General features: G+C 34.9%; 3 protein-coding genes across 8 annotated transcripts; 1 reads left to right on the forward strand and 2 right to left on the reverse strand.

Moving 5' to 3' along the window:
- Positions 1–279: 279 nt before the first annotated feature.
- Positions 280–8,490, forward strand: LOC108220746 (tRNA-specific adenosine deaminase TAD2). Of its 4 annotated transcripts, none has more exons than XM_017394596.2 (10): positions 299–435; positions 3,493–3,599; positions 4,211–4,276; positions 4,629–4,666; positions 5,873–5,939; positions 6,584–6,743; positions 6,840–6,936; positions 7,440–7,543; positions 8,028–8,107; positions 8,263–8,490. In XM_017394596.2, the coding sequence occupies exons 3-9, from the start codon at positions 4,211–4,213 to the stop codon at positions 8,063–8,065; spliced, it is 570 nt and encodes a 189-aa protein (XP_017250085.1). In that variant the 5' UTR covers positions 299–435; positions 3,493–3,599; the 3' UTR covers positions 8,066–8,107; positions 8,263–8,490. The 4 variants fall into 4 exon arrangements, with proteins under 4 accessions (XP_017250084.1, XP_017250085.1, XP_063950386.1 ...); XM_064094316.1 differs by having other exon boundaries at positions 331–435; positions 3,503–3,599; XM_017394595.2 differs by lacking the exon at positions 3,493–3,599 and having other exon boundaries at positions 280–435.
- Positions 8,491–9,299: 809 nt separating this feature from the next.
- On the reverse strand, positions 9,300–12,390 carry LOC108221927 (7-deoxyloganetin glucosyltransferase). Of its 2 annotated transcripts, none has more exons than XM_017395786.2 (3): positions 12,100–12,390; positions 10,408–10,915; positions 9,300–10,323 (listed from the first exon to the last, which is right to left on the reverse strand). In XM_017395786.2, exons 2-3 carry the CDS (start codon positions 10,910–10,912, stop codon positions 9,392–9,394), a joined length of 1,437 nt encoding a protein of 478 aa, XP_017251275.1. In that variant the 5' UTR covers positions 10,913–10,915; positions 12,100–12,390; the 3' UTR covers positions 9,300–9,391. The 2 variants fall into 2 exon arrangements, with proteins under 2 accessions (XP_017251275.1, XP_017251274.1); XM_017395785.2 differs by having other exon boundaries at positions 10,408–10,918; positions 12,100–12,387.
- A 179-nt stretch (positions 12,391–12,569) lies between these two features.
- Positions 12,570–15,074, reverse strand: LOC108221006 (7-deoxyloganetin glucosyltransferase). Of its 2 annotated transcripts, none has more exons than XM_017394907.2 (3): positions 14,928–15,074; positions 13,744–14,263; positions 12,570–13,657 (listed from the first exon to the last, which is right to left on the reverse strand). In XM_017394907.2, the coding sequence occupies exons 1-3, from the start codon at positions 15,051–15,053 to the stop codon at positions 12,726–12,728; spliced, it is 1,578 nt and encodes a 525-aa protein (XP_017250396.1). In that variant the 5' UTR covers positions 15,054–15,074; the 3' UTR covers positions 12,570–12,725. The 2 variants fall into 2 exon arrangements, with proteins under 2 accessions (XP_017250396.1, XP_017250397.1); XM_017394908.1 differs by having other exon boundaries at positions 13,744–14,260; positions 14,928–15,068.
- Positions 15,075–16,008: the final 934 nt, after the last annotated feature.

Raw genomic sequence — 16,008 nt, forward strand, 5'->3', positions numbered from 1 at the left:
TACTAAAAATAAAATAACAAATTAAGTTAAACGACTCTAAGTTAGTATATATAGTTGTTACAACTAATTTCTGATCTCAAAATTCTATTCTTATATCAAAATATTACAATTTAGTCGATAATTTTTCTTTTGGTTTTTTATTTTAAAATATTAAGAGGAAGTTCAAGCTGTAAATAAACGTATATTCGATCGATATTCAAGTAGCGAAAAGAAATATTTTCACGGTCCGAAAATGATAAAAATAGATCAGTCATATAATTATCAGGCAGCAACAGGATTTTAAAAACAAACCACCAAGATGTAAAGGCCCAAACATATATATACAGACAGCCCAACTACTTTGAATAAGCTTTTCAACGGTATCTTCTCTTTTTTTCTGAACAACGATCAAAGAAAATAACTCGCGGGAATCAAAATTATTCACTGCTTCTGAGAGTAAGAACGAGATGATTCTTTTTCTTTTTGTGGCGAATTTATCATCATAGCATGCTTATATGATAACTTGTGATCTTGTCAAATATATTGTTATTACACAGTGCTGCACTCTGCTGATAAATATATAGCATTCACAGCACGCTCCCCAACTGTTTGATCAAATTACTCAAAAATGTATTAAGCTGATAAGACATTAGGTGACAGTGTTTACGCTGATAACGATGAAACTCTATAATTTACCCTCCTAGCTGTTGGATATCTTAGTCCTAGTTCGAATCACAATGGATTAACTAGGTAAGTTTGTTCAATTTTAGTTTTCTTAGTACTTTATGCCAGCCTTTAACATGATTACTACTATGTCCTGTCCAAGGCAAAGTGCGTATTATTTAGGATGTCGATATTCCATGTAACCTGTTTTTGCTTTGAAGTTGGCACTTAGCAATTAGTGAAACTGTAAAAGTGCCATGGAAAACATATTTGCTCTAAATTTTCTAGTCCTGCAATGTATTTGTTAATAAGAAACTAGATTTTGAGATTGAAAGTGGTGATACAAGAGAAATTTATATTTATTAGTGAATAAAAAATAAGCTAATGTATGGAAATTAGTTTTAGCATGTTTATTATTTATAGAGAAAACTGGCCCTGTGGTCCCTCAGGGTAGTTTCCCGAGATTATAACTTTGCGCTGTAGAGTCCTGAATGGCATCTTACTAAATATAGAGTTCACCCTCGTGTTTGACCTGAATATCCATTTATTTATATTAAAAAGCTCCTATCCTCAGGGCACCCATCTGAGGTCACCCTCAGCCTCATCATGCTCTTAGTTATATGTTCTATATGCGGGGATAGTACTCTAGCGAATGTGCAGTAGTATATTTTTTAATAAGTCCAATTGTTTATAGGTCTTAGCAGTGCTATTGAAAGCGTTATGCACACCGAGGTGCAAACTCCCCAGAGCCTAGGCGCAAAGCGCAAAGCGCAAAAGCGAGGTGCTCGCTTCTTTGGAGCTAGGCGCACATTATACAATAGTTTTTAATAATATTATTTAGGACATATATAAATTTACATTGGTTAATAACATGATTTATACTTCATATTATATTAAATCACACTTTTTAAGGGCAATAATAACTTAATTTATACTTTATAATATATTAAATCATACTTTCAGAGGGACAAACAATCCTAAAATTAAACGTTATACTGTAATTAGTAATCAACTTTCTATATATTAAAAGAGAATTAGGGGCAAAAATAGCTAGAAAAATGCTAGTGAAATTACATACATGTCCTCAGTTATTATAGAATTCTGACATTACCCTGTGCTGTACAATAATAGTTCAGCCCATATCCGTTTAATCGATTTAGCTGGTGACTAGGGCATAATACATATATAGTGAACCTGTGATAGAATCAGCCTTTTCACACATGCCTCCGTCGTGCGTCAACGATTGGGGTGAAAAAATTCGACAGCAGTCTTTAGGCTTCGTTTGTTTAGGGAAAGGAATTGGTTGTGACGATGGTAATTTTATTGTGCCTGTTATTTTTTTTTGGATGCTTGATGATGATTAGTGCTGCTTACTTTGTTTTGTTTGTTGTGTGTAATCTGAATTTGCTTCGAATTTTGATGCATTTTGTTCATTTCACTTTGGGGTAGTAGTTCTGATGCTTTTTATTAATTTTGCTTGCGGTTTGTTTGCGCCTGCCATCTCGACTATAGTTAACATTGTTTGTCTTCGTCAGCAAAGAAATCTGAAGGTTGGGCTTTGCTCAAATAAGTAGCGTGCAACAAATAGAGAGTAGAGTATTAAGTATAATTAAGACATATGTTTAAGAAAGAGTGGTAAATGATTAAGCATCAGTCACTGATGCAAGAAATAGTGATATTATACTGAAATATCGGATTTTTAATATAGATGACGATCCAGTAAAATTCCTATTATAATTGGTGAGTGGTAGAAAAGGAGACATAATTCTGTAATAAACCATCATGCAGTAATAAGAAAAAGAATTAGCCAAGGTACATACTTCTTCTTTGTGCTAGTGATCTGAATTTTTTCAGCTTTTTGTATAATCACCTGCACACAAAACTCCAACTCGAGATAAAAAAGACCAATTGCAAATGAACCATTACTAATATAAATGCAGGCTTCTTCTAATAGTTAATTTTTCAAGATGTTTTTCTCTGATAATGGTAACTTTTGCTTCCCTCTGTACCTTAATTTGAATGTGGGGATTTAGTAATTATGATATAATTGTATTGCGAGTGATTTAATTTTGTTCGTGAGTAGTACATTTTCAAATACATTCAACTTTCTTAAATGCCTGCTTTCCTCGGTGAATTGGTTTATAATTACATGATTTGGTGGATTAGCTGAGGTTCTGAAAGCATATTAGGTATAAGTTTTTCAGTAGTTTGGTCGAGCATTGATCTGGCCACGGCACTCCCCGCATGCTGAATGGATGTAACACCAAGAAAACGCGGCAGGCCAAGAGTGTTACTTCATACAATTTCACTCGATCAACTTCGATAGAAAACTCCACAAATATTAGTCAATACACACTTACATGAATTCACGACCCCGTTACATAGCCGCAGATTCAGCTGAGAAGCCATGGCCTCGATTAACTTTATACAACACGAACCAACAAAAAGATCTGCATGTCCTTCTAATCGAGCACACAATAGGGATACACTATAGTTCCCGTGCCTTGCACGGGCTTCTATGCTAGTTTAAGTTTTATAGGCTAAATTCCAGGCTTCCAGCTTCCAACTGTATTAGTGGTAAAAATTTCATCCATCATCTTCATCATCGAAGTCATCTCCATCCAAGTCCTCTGCATCTTCAAAATCCTCATCTGATTCGAACTCAAACTCTTGCTCCCTTCATACTCAAACTCTTGTTCCTCTTCTTCTTCATCCCCGTCTACTAAACGGCAATGCCTCTTATGTGTACTCTTTCTTGAACTTGAAGCATCCGTGTTATTTTGAACTTTTTTAGATTTTGAGGCTGATTTTAGCGTTGATTTTGACACTGATTTTGATTGCAACCTGGAGTTATATGCAGGCTGTCCAGCACCAAAAGCCTTTTCAACTTTTGACCAATTTAGTCCATCATCATCAGGGAAGACCAGCTCAACATCTTCATCTGATTCGCCGTCTAGGTTCCAATCAACACTCACTGCTTTCATCAACATCAAGCAATAATATGGGGTCAATTTTATCTCTGAGTTCAAAGCGTCGTCTTAATGCTTTATTGTATATGACAATAATTATATCATTTAGGTTTTGTTGTTGGAGCCTGTTCTTCCAACAATGTTTTGATATTTGGTAATATTTTTGATATTTGCATATTTTGAGGTATAATACAAAAAAACAATGTTTCCGGTGAGGTTTGATATTGAAATCGGTGACAACTTCCCGCAAAAGTTTAAAAGCAGCTTTTCCAAAAGCAGGGGAACCAACTTTTGAACAAAAAACCGATGATCAGAAAAGCTGCTTTTATATTTGCCAAACAGTTTTTTATTTGTTTCTTAACAAAAAGCAGCAACAACAATAACAAACGGGGCCTAGGTGGTTACAAATATAAGTAAAAAATGGAGGGGAAAACGTATGTTGTCGCAGACATATATACAACTTATATGTATTTAACACAACTTGTTTAGTTGTCGAGGGGCACTGCTCGCGCCTTCTTGTCTTCCTTGTCTAGATGTGCTCATATTGTTTTGTAGTTATTGGAAGAAGGAAATTGACATTGTGATATTATTTCCTTCAGATGGAAGCTTGTGAGACTGAAGAAATAATATATATTGATGAATGCATGAAGCTTGCACTAGAACAGGTATCCAACTCAGATCTCTCTGTCAAATTTAAAAGATAAAGGACGACTATAGAACTTAAAATTATCCAACAAAATCTTCTGTTTTTTTTTTCCCTAATATTTGTAGGTTCTATCATCAGCATGCAATGAGTTTTGTTTCACTTTGTGTCTATCACAATAGTTGTCCTGTAGACAAACTGTTTGGTCTTAAAATTCTGAATTCTCATTACAAATTCTAATTATGGTGTCCTCTTAAGTTCCATTTCTGTACTATCTCAATTCTTTTAGTATTAAGCATCCTTTGGAATTTGGAGCTTATGCATATATCAATATTAATTACTTCATATGCAATATTACCTCCTTCCTTTTGCAGGCAAATCTTGCCTTGAATAACCTTGAAGTGCCAGTCGGGTAAGCGCTCTCTTTAAGTACTGCTCACACTATCTTTCTCTCAAAATTTGGTAATAGATTTACCTTTGACTATTTGATTTGTTTCGTTATTCACTTTCATTGTATAAGTTTGGTTAACAGTGTGCCTTGAATCAATTAAGGACTTTCTTGTTTATTTGTTTTAAAGGGTGAAAATAATGCAAGGAGAATACGATTCTGAAAGAGGCAAAGCCCTTGGGGACATATAGATCAATAATATATAAATTTGATAAAAATAGGTGTGGTAATCGATTGGTTTGGGCTTGCTCTTTAATTTGCTATGGGGTGTACACCTCTAATTTACATAGGGTTTGGTGGCTTGTTTTATCAGGATGAGTCTTATCCTGGTATCTTCGTAGTATTTAGGGCTATGTGCGGATGAGTCTTATTTATCAGTTTTGATAAGCATGCAAATGATCATTTTGTCTTCAAAGAGGTATGACATGATTGTAGCAGAGCCTGTGGCTTATGGGGGGTTTTAGATTTGAAGATATTAAGAAGCTATAACTACAACGAATCAGACATCTAAATAGAAATTATTATGTTATCTTTTAAAAAATTTAAGAACCCTAATCTTACATACAGTACAGATATTGTGTAGAACTGTATATGCACAAAAGTAAAATAGCCCACATCATCTTTGGCTCATCCACTCATGATTGACCGTTAAGAATCGGATTGACTCTAATGGATTGATACAAATTTTGAAATTCATGACCAAATTGAGTCAGTTTTGTAATGAGTGCCAAATTTGATACATTTGGACCTAAGGAGTCATGCCTTTAATATTTGACCCTAAACCTTTTCATTTCAGTTTTGTCTTTCTAGTTCTTTTGGCCTTCCCTTTATACCTGCACCTGCCTCTGTCTCGGCAATTGACACCTTAAACTTCCTTCATCCATTGCTCTCAAGTCACTGTATAAACATCAATGACGTTGCATTGTTTACAGTCTACACTAGTTTATTACTTGTAGAAGCATGCTTTGAAATATGACGTGTTGGCATATTTTAGTGTATGAAAATTCATTATAATTCAATCAATATCTACCAAATCTGTATTTAAATTTATTTGGTGGCTTTGCGACTAAATTTAATACATTAGAATGTATATTGCATAATGTTGAAGTTTGATAACATTTAGTTGCATGAATATGTGTGCTAACTGATGTTTAATTTGCCACTAACTAGTTGTGTCATCATTGAGGATGAAAAGGTCATTGCGGCAGGAAGAAATCGGACAAACGAGACAAGAAATGTATGGACTTCAACTATCTCTTTCATGTGTAGTCTCTCCATTTTGCTAGTCTCTCCATTTTACTTCTTTAGCTTATTTTCTTCAAATGGTCTGATCTTCTACCATATTATATAGTTGATGCAACCTGGAAATTTTAGTAAATCAAAGTTCTAAAATTTGGCAGCTGCATTCATCTGTTAGATATGGAAATCATTTTGATTGATTTGATTTTTGTAGTATAATGTATTATCAGTTGATGGAAGCTGTTATTATAGCCACTATTTATTGTGAACGGGACTGAATGTTTTAACGCAAAATTTGACTCGTGTAAACATATGATGTACACATATAAAATAAACTAAACAGACTTTCTATCTTCGTTCTTCCTTTTTGGTAATTTTGACTTTTGAGTACTGCTTGGCATTAGTTGACATTTTTTTTCTGTGTTAACTTTATTATCTTTTTAATTGGACAAATGTACCATTGTATAGTCTGAAATAGTAACTTGTGTGTGTGTTTGTGTAGCTGTTAAATTTTAAAACACTGAATCTTTACACTTCAACTAGCATCATGATTGTCATTTGCATTTTTAACTACATATGAAGTTTTACTATTGATTGCACTGGAGAATAATGACCATATGACTTAAGTATGCACTGGCGCAGGCTACCCGACATGCAGAGATGGAAGCCATAGATATTTTGCTTGAGCAGTGGCAAAGAAATGGTCTGTCAAAGGCAGACATCGCTAAAAGATTCTCAAAATGCACTCTTTACGTTACATGTGAACCTTGTATAATGTGTGCAGCAGCTTTGTCAATTCTTGGTATGCCAAATCATTTACAGTACAGGAGATTTGATAGTGGTAATTTTTTGTTGTGCTTGTCATTTTGTTCTCTTTAACGCTTTCTTTCTTACGTAGGTATAAAAGAGGTTTATTATGGTTGCGCCAATGATAAGTTTGGTGGGTGTGGATCAATATTGGCTTTGCATACAAGTGAATCTGGGGGCTCAACTAGGTTATATTTTAAGCATCCTCTTCATTTGTTGCAAGATTTAAGATTTAATATCCTTCTTTGAATTGCTTTAGTTTCAACACTGTGGATAATAAGACTATCATGCTAACAAACTATTCTTCTACTACAAGGAGAATTAAAAGCATCAAGCAGACAAAGGGCCACCAAAAGCACACACAAAAATAAACATAAAATATGACCTAAAGTGGATCACCTCTACATACATATGCGCCACTTGCAACAGTGAAGCGAAGTTACATAAAGAGATAATACTGAACTTTCAAAAAACTCATATTCACTCAACGAACACCAACTTTTTTCTGTAAACCAACTTTGTTTCGTTTGCGTAACTGTATTTTTGCTTTCCTCTTTTGTTGTCATTTAATCCTGGTTGTTAAAAACAGCATAACATATAACAGTCCGAATCCATTGGTCATATTTCATACTGCACTCTGTTTCAACGAATGGTTTCATTCTTATTTAATGATTATTACTTCTTATGTCAGGGATGAAGTTTCACAAGGAAGGGGTTTTAAATGTACAGGAGGGATAATGGCTCCAGAAGCAATTTCTCTGTTTCGAAGTTTCTATGAACAAGGAAATCCTAACGGTATTTTAATTGCATCATGATTAATAATGAATGAACAGCTGGCATTCTGTGCAAGTGTTTACAATGCCTATACATGAGAAAGAAGGATGAAATAACTTTAAATCAGGGTTCAAGTTGTCCAAAATAGACAAGGAAAGTGGTTAAGTGGATTTATGCTTGACACTTGTTGCATATAGAAGATTTTATCTAGTTCTTCAAATTTGAAACCCCAATGTAATCACTGAGATTTGACTGAGCACCTGGTAGTCAATTTGCACTTGATTTGATTTCTTTACAATTCAAATTAAGCTTGCCTCCCAATTCCCAAATGGTGGAAGACGCGTATACTTGCACAATATATTCAGTAGAATGTATTCTGTAATGAGGCTTCAGCTTTATTGGCTATATGCAAAGTAAACAGGCTTCATAATAATATATTGCATCTCGTAATATTTCTTGCTTAAATACATTGAAAATTATAGCTGCTGTGTGTTGTGTATTTCAGCTCCAAAGCCTCACAGGCCACTTGCCCCAAGCATTTGAAGATGAATTTCTCCTTTTGTAACATTGCTATTAAATGATCAGGTTAGCTTTCTGCAATTTGTTTGATCATATATCTTACAGTTTCATTTTTATAGTGCTAGTTTTGTGAACTACTATTTGACAACTTTAATATTGTGATGAATTGTGTGCATTTTTTAATATTGTATTCGATAATGTTTGTGATTGTTGCTTCACAGCTAATTGTCAAGAACAATCGATGGAAATGGGTTCTTTGCATAGAGACCATACACTTGCTTTCAGGCAATCTTGTATTTTAAAATAGATGAAGTGGACAAGCTTCTTGACATGCAAGTGACTGTTGATAAAATTAATTAGTACAGTAACTTTCAACACAATTTGTATTTATTATAAATATTTAATTGTTTAAACAGAATATATTATGTATTTATTTTTATTTGGTTGAATTATGATTCCAAATTATTTAAATAGTTACGTTATCTTTAAGTGTTTAGTAAGCCGATTAATTTTTTTGTTAGTGAGAGTATGCCTTGGAAACGTTTTAGTTAAGCTCAGTCTATCATAGACTATTCAGCTGTCTTGTTGAGATTACGCTTCTAATAATTCCCACTTGAGTAGGGGGGAAAGAAGTCGAATGCTTTTGAATTATAGCATGGGTTTGTTCGGTTCAGATTGCTAATATAATGATCAAATTCGACTCAGATTTGAGTATAGTGAAAATTTTGGAACTTGTACTCGACTCTTATTCGAATTGGTAAGCGTGTTCTTTTAACTCGATTCGATTTGAATTATGTGATTATATTTGAATTAATTCGAATTGAATTTAAATATAACACAATTCAAAAAGCTGTGAAACTTGATATTTGTTAAATGTGATCTCTAATAAGTAATAATTATAAACAAGAGATTGTATTACAATTCTCATGATAAAAAAGACATGAATAATTTACGTCGTAAAAGAGATTGTATTCGAATCAGTATTAAAGGAATACAAGTCCACAAGTCCTGGTTATATTTTTTTTTTAACCGAATGCAAATTGCTTACGGTCATTTTCAGCCCTACTCGAGATAAGTTAATCTTCTGAGGTTTAGAAATATCATATTTTTCCTTCAGGTCACTTATGTGGTTTCAGCGTGCATATTTAAGCATCTAATCAGAAGATTCAGACGCCAAAAATCACTGTTTAATTCTGCTGCATCTGCTTGAACATCTTTTAAAGAACTATTAGTATTTTACGTAAAACCGGAACTCTGATTCCCACAAACTGTTCTTAGGAATATAACCCGAACTCTGGATTTCCACAAATAGTCCATAGTTACTGATAGTGGAAGATTATACAATGTATTCTAGCTTGTTAAAAGATGAACCAATTTGTTCAAGTTTCGAGATGAGGAGCCATCAGGGCTACAGGCCTTCTCTGCTTTCTGTTTCCACTCCATAGCCTTCTTCTTCAGTTTTTTACCCTCCACTCCCTCCATCAAGATTCTCACAAGCTTCTCTACATCGTCTCTCCTCACGTTATCATCAACCTCCATTCCGCACTCCCATTCTGTACAAATGTACCTACAGTTAGTCACTTGATCTCCGAAAAATGGTAAACACAGCATTGCTACTCCAGCGGATAAGCTCTCAATTGTCGAGTTCCAACCTCCATGTGTCAAGAACCCTCCCACTGATCTGTGGTTAAGGACTTGCTCTTGAGGACACCAGCTTGAAATGAATCCTCTCTCCTTTATGCATTCCATAAATTCAAGTCCTAAAGTAGTTTTGGATTCGCCAACAATAAAGTCAGGTTTTATTATCCACAAGAAGTTCTGGTGGCTATTAGCAAGACCCCAACCAAACTCCACTAACTTCTCCTGTGACATGATTGCTAAGCTTCCAAAGTTTACATAGACAACAGAATCAGCTTCTTTAGAGTCTAGCCATTGTAGACAAGTTTTTTCCTCTTCCCACAGATTATATCCTATGCCCTTAAAATCTTCATGATCTGGTTCCAGTAAATTAAGAAGCAACTGTTGAGGGCCTATTGTGTAGACATTGGGAAACAAAGATGAGATGGCATTTACAACTTCTTGTTCCAAATCATCAAACGTGTGAATTACATGTCCTGTACTATTCCTCGCGTTATTCATAGCTTCCTTTGTGTACTTGAGCATTATATTTTCCGTATCTGTAGTCTGGATAAAGGTCGGGAGATCCCTTAGACGAATATTTTTCATTCCAGGAATCCAATCTAAGATTGTATTCAGATCACCGTTCCTTTGATAGAGCCCATCTGTATCACATTAACAATAGTTGTGTCATTGCAGTCTGCAAGTGCGTGTGTTGATAATGCAAGACCGTGACTAGGAAACCATACCTTTCACTGTTGCAAGACCCTTTTCAAAAAGATTAAGAACCTGGAAAGATCCCATCAATCCACAGGCAGAAACAGTCCAAATTGAAAAGATAGGAATTCCAAGTGAATGTGCCGCATCAGTTGGGAATGGCATAAAACCATCAGAGAGAATGGAAGTGACTGGAAGGACTCCAGCATTTAATTTTTCAATAAGATTTTGAAATGGAGGTAACATTTTTTTGTTGAAGATGGACTCAGAAAGGGCAAGTATGTCTTGGTTGGAGTTGTCATCCGATGGAGGGAGGCCATCCGGGATGGTCTCGAATCTGAATCCTGGAAGGTCATCAAGAGATTGAAGTGCTCCAGAATTTAGTAAACGTTTGTGGATGAACTCCGTATTAACACATGTAATGAAAATGCCTTTGCTGTGCAGGAGCTTTGCCATCTTTAGCATCGCTTTTATGTGGCTTTGAGCAGGGTAGGGAACGCAGACAGCGTGAGCCTGCTTCTCCGATAATCCTGACATTCCCTTCTGTTAAAAGTTTTGTTAGATATCAACTCTTACTACACTCCACTGTCAGTTTATAGCAAAACTAGAAATTCCCCAGAGGTGACAGCAATTTAGCTAAAAGCGTCTAAAACCCCCGAAATGTATTGTAATACATAATCGGTTTGGCTAGTGTGTGCCCATGGGCACATGCTAAGCGCGGAAATTTTTGTATTTTGGGAGATTTTGATTGGTTTGGTTGGTGTATTTGCGGGGGGTCCACCATTATCATTAGATAGGAGCCAATCAAAATGATCCAAGCACAAAATTTTCCACGCTTAGCATGTGCCCATAGGCACACCATAGAAAAACCGATACATAATTATTGATGACTACTTTCCAGCATTTTATTTTGTTAAAATGTCGGAGGTTTATTGTGTACTGTGGCATTCATAAAGCCATACAGAACTATGAGCGAACTGCTGCAATTATATACATATTACTCCCAATTTTTATTTTATACTGTCTTGTACTCTCTGAGTTTTTTTTGTTTTTTTTTTTTTTTTTGACAATTTAAGCTTTTATGTAGTATCTGTTCTCTGATATTTCCTGGGGTGAGTCTCTAAGACTTATCGGGATGACTAGAGTAGAAACAGATGTTGCGACGAAGGCTATCCAATCGCACGTATATCACGTATTCCCAAGTTTTAAATACAAGAGGAGAGGAAAAAAATTTGTAAATTTTCAATCTAGCTTGTGTTCTCTAATTTATTTATTTTTTTAAAATAAGAGAATCGAACAGATTTGGAAAATAAAAAATTCTCATAAATTGCTCTCCATAATTTTCTTCCTCAAGAAAGGATGATTGACAGATAAATTCTCGTACATGTAACATGTTCCTTTCTATTAAAATTTTCTCTCCCATCACTGCACATCTGCAATGAACTCATGATCATTCTAAACTAACTTTTTGACCATACACTTAACACAGTAAGTTAAACAGAGTTGTTTGCGGTACACGAACTTGCATGAACAATGTTCCAGTTAAAACTCGAGATTGTCAGCATGATGAAACAATCTCAACAGCTGGGCTGGTTTACACGCTTATCTTGGGCTGTTTACGATCTATCTAGTTTATTAAGCACGAAAACGAACTGTTTATCTCCTATATAAAGAGTAGTTTACTAAAAAGTTCGAACTCGAAATGTAGAATTGAGATATTGTACCTGTTTTTATAAAATGAAGAGCAGAGCTGCCGGTGAAACAACAGAAGCAAGAAGCAGGAGCAGCAAATCAGAAAACCAAGCTTTTGAGATTTTAAGTTTCGGCAGAGAGTGAGAAACGTGTATTACACTATTTCTTTGCATTCCTCCTGTGTGGCCTGTGTATAAGTGGCAGCCTATCTGCCACGTTTCATATGTTCTCAGTTTTTCAAATAAGTTGATTGTAAATAATTGAGCAGAAACACAAGAAACTTTATTGATACCAAACTTCAGGCTTACAAAGGTTTTTTTTTTCTTTTCCTGGAACTATGCTATGCTCTATAAGGTTCCAGAATTTTCTTCTAATGTTTTTGATTCTATGAACCTTCTTAATTATATTGTCTCTTCATTTACCAAATACCTTTAATCCAGTGGCCTGTTTGAAAATTGGATTTCATTTGGAAACCTGGATCTGATCAAATGACATGTTTGGATATAAAAAAAAAAAATGGATTTAAATTTCATTTAAAATCCAGGATATTCAAGTACTAGTATAAACACTACATGCTTTAACTCCTGTGGACAATATCTAAACACTCATAAGCTGCGAACAGTAACCTTTCTTCATATTTATCATGTTTAGAAGAGATCTAGCTTGTCAAAAGATGAATCAATTTGCTCAGGTTACGAGATGAGGAGCCATCGGGGCTACAGGCCTTCTCTGCTTTCTGTTTCCACTCCATAGCCTTCTTCTTCAGTTTTTTACCTTCTACTCCCTCCATCAAGATTCTTACAAGCTTCTCTACGTCGTCTCTCCTCACATTATTATTGACCTCCATTCCGCACTCCCACTCTGTACAAATGTACTTGCAGTTTGTCACTTGATCTCCGAAAAATGGCAAACACAGCATTGGCACTCCAGCCGATAAGCTCTCCATTGTCGAGTTCCAACCTCCATGTGTCAAGAACCCTCCCACTGATGTGTGGTTAAGGACTTGCTCTTGAGGACACCAGCTTGAAATGAATCCTCTCCCCTCTATACATTCCATAAATTCAAGTCCTAAAGTGGTTTTGGATTCGCCAAAAATGAAGTCAGGTTTTATTATCCACAAGAAGTTCTGGTTGCTATTAGCAAGACCCCAACCAAACTCCACTAGCTTCTCCGGTGACATGATTGCTAAGCTTCCGAAGTTTACATAGAGAACAGAATCAGCTTCTTTAGAGTCTAGCCATTGCAGACAAGTTTTCTCCTCTTTCCACAGATTGTATCCTATGCCCTCAAAATCTTCATGATCTGATTTTACTGAGTTAAGAAGCAATTGTTGAGGACCTATTGTGTAGACATTGGGAAGCATAGATGAGATGGCATTTAAAACTTCTTGTTCTAAATCGTCGAACGTATGAATTACATGTCCTGTGCTGTTACTTGCATTTGCCATAGCTTCCTTTATATACCTGAGCATTAATTCTTCTGGATCTGTAGTCCGGAGAAAGGTTGGGATATCCCTAAGACGAATGTTGTTCATTCCAGGGATCCAGTCTACGATCGTATCCAAATCCCCATTTGTTAGATAGTTGACATCTGCGTCACATGAACAATAGTTGTGTTACTGCAAGTGTGCTGTTGATGCATAAACCAAGATAAAAAAAGAAAAAAGAAAATCATACCTTTCATTGGTGCAAGATCCTTTTCAATAAGATTATGAACCTGGAAAAAGCCCATCAATCCACAGGCAGCAACAGTCCAAATTGAAAAGATAGGAATTCCAAGTGAACGCGCTGCATCAGTTGGGAACGGCATAAAAGCATCAGAGAAAATGGAAGTGACAGGAAGGGCTCCAGCATTTAAATTTTCAATAAGATTTTGAAATGCTGGTAGCGGTTTTTTGCTCAAGAGGGAGTCAGAAAGGGCAAGTATGTCTTGGTTGGAGCTGTAATCTGATGGAGGGAGGCCGTCCGGGATGGTTTCGAATCTGAATCCAGGAAGGTCATCTAGAGATTCAAGTGCTCCAGAATTTTGTAAGCGTTTGTGGTTGAATTCCGTATTAACAATTGTAACGAAAATGCCATTGCTGTGCAGGAGCTTGGCCAGTTTTAGCATTGCCTTTATGTGGCTTTGAGCAGGGTAGGTAATGCAAACAACATGAGCCTGCTTCTCCGACGATCTTGCCGATGATTCCATGCTCTTCTGTCAAATTTTTCATTTAGTATTAACTTCTACAACTACAGTATTATACACCTACCCGAACTAGTCTTCGTGTAATCATTACAAGAAAAATGATAATAATAGATATCAATTTCTGACGGATGTCTTTATTTTTTCGACCGATGTTGATGTAAGTGATGTCCTATTCTAAACACCGGCCAGAAACTGATCTCAACCTTCCTTAAAAATTTTTAAGTACAGTATTGGTGTTTGTAATGCATATTAGTTCATATCAGTCTTCCAATCTACTCCATAGAATTATTTCAAATTTAAAAATGAGCGTAAACGAACCAACAAGTTACACATAGACTCATCTTGACTCCCAGATACAAAAACCTCAATTAATAATTGTTATATCAGTCTTCCAATCTATAAGTCATGAGTGATTCTGTAGAATTATTTTCAAATTTAAAAATAAACAAACCGACAAGCTAAACATAGACTCATCTTAACTCTCAACAAACAAACTCAAGTAATAATTGTTATCGGACCTCAGAACTGAGTTATTTTTTCTCTGGATAACACATATTAACTTAAACCACGTAGGTTATAGTCATTTCAAACCAAAAAAATCACTAAAAATATTCGGTAACAAAATCTGTCAGAACCTAGACCCATCAACAATGCCATGAATTAAAAGACGTACCTGTTTTAACGAAGCAGTACTGCGAGTAAAGCTACAGAAGCATGAGATAGCAGAATAAAAAAAGAACCAACTCTTTTCGAGTTCTTCCCTTTCTTTTGTTAGAGAGAAACGTGCAATACTTTGCATCCTTCAATCTTGTGCCCGCCTGTTTCTATATACTTCACCTCGGCAGTGGGGGCCATCGCCCTGTTTGCCACATGTTTTTCCAGATAAGTTAATATATTAAGGAACGTATGCAAGTCTTTACAAAAAAAAAAAAAAAAGGAACGTATGCAAGTATTCTTGGACGTCACGCACGGGAGCTAGGAAAATTAGAAACGGAACTGAACTCAAGTCGAATAAAACTGATACAAACAGAACTATGTCGATTCAATTAAGATATCTATATCTCCGACCATAAAAATCATTTAACTAGTGAGTTAGCTTATCAAAAGTAAAAAAATATAATTCACTTCTTGAAAAAATCATACGATACTCATCTTTTGTCTATATAATTAGCTAATTTTTATGGATGATTATATTTGTCGAACTTTGCATGTCGGTAAAAAATCTATACAAGGATTACACCATTTATTGTCTATCATATTGAACTATATATTCTTTTTTAACAATCTAAAATCACATTTTATATATTACATTTTTTAAAATTTTAGATACATAAGTCTAGCTTGGTACGTATAATCCATATGCTGTGAGAAAATATAGTCAAATTTTATTCCATTTCCACACTTTGTTATTAAAATCTCTTTTCATATAATTTATACCGATATTCATATTCACTATATTCAATTTTGAAATGAAGACTTTTTTTATAATTTCAAATTAATATAGCCTCTTTCTACTCCACAATTGTAGCTCTTGATAAGGAATTTTTTATGTATTAAATTTTTTAAATTTTTGGATAGATGGATCTAGCATGCTACAACTCATATACAAATAAGAAACATAGTCAAATTTTATTTGATTTTAATTGATTTTGACATTTATTACTAAAATATTTTCTCGTTTAATCTGTGCAGTTTTCATATTCATTATATATAATTTTCAAATCAAGACTTTTTGTTATAATTTCAAGTTAGTG

The sequence above is a fragment of the Daucus carota genome, chromosome 5 (assembly GCF_001625215.2).
Source record: "Daucus carota subsp. sativus chromosome 5, DH1 v3.0, whole genome shotgun sequence".
In the NCBI taxonomy this organism is placed as follows: Eukaryota; Viridiplantae; Streptophyta; class Magnoliopsida; order Apiales; family Apiaceae; genus Daucus; species Daucus carota.

Bases quoted from the DNA above. Each gene is read 5' to 3' on its own strand.
- LOC108220746 (XM_017394595.2), top strand. From the start codon at position 4,211: ATGGAAGCTTGTGAGACTGAAGAAATAATATATATTGATGAATGCATG. The intron at 6,744-6,839 runs GTATGCCAAATC...TTTCTTACGTAG, and splicing joins AGCAGCTTTGTCAATTCTTG to GTATAAAAGAGGTTTATTAT. The intron at 7,544-8,027 runs GTATTTTAATTG...TGTGTATTTCAG, and splicing joins TGAACAAGGAAATCCTAACG to CTCCAAAGCCTCACAGGCCA.
- LOC108221927 (XM_017395786.2), bottom strand. From the start codon at position 10,912: ATGTCAGGATTATCGGAGAAGCAGGCTCACGCTGTCTGCGTTCCCTAC. The intron at 10,324-10,407 runs GTATGGTTTCCT...AATGTGATACAG, and splicing joins GGGTCTTGCAACAGTGAAAG to ATGGGCTCTATCAAAGGAAC.
- LOC108221006 (XM_017394907.2), bottom strand. From the start codon at position 15,053: ATGCAAAGTATTGCACGTTTCTCTCTAACAAAAGAAAGGGAAGAACTC. The intron at 14,264-14,927 runs GTACGTCTTTTA...AAAATTTGACAG, and splicing joins GTACTGCTTCGTTAAAACAG to AAGAGCATGGAATCATCGGC. The intron at 13,658-13,743 runs GTATGATTTTCT...CATGTGACGCAG, and splicing joins GGATCTTGCACCAATGAAAG to ATGTCAACTATCTAACAAAT.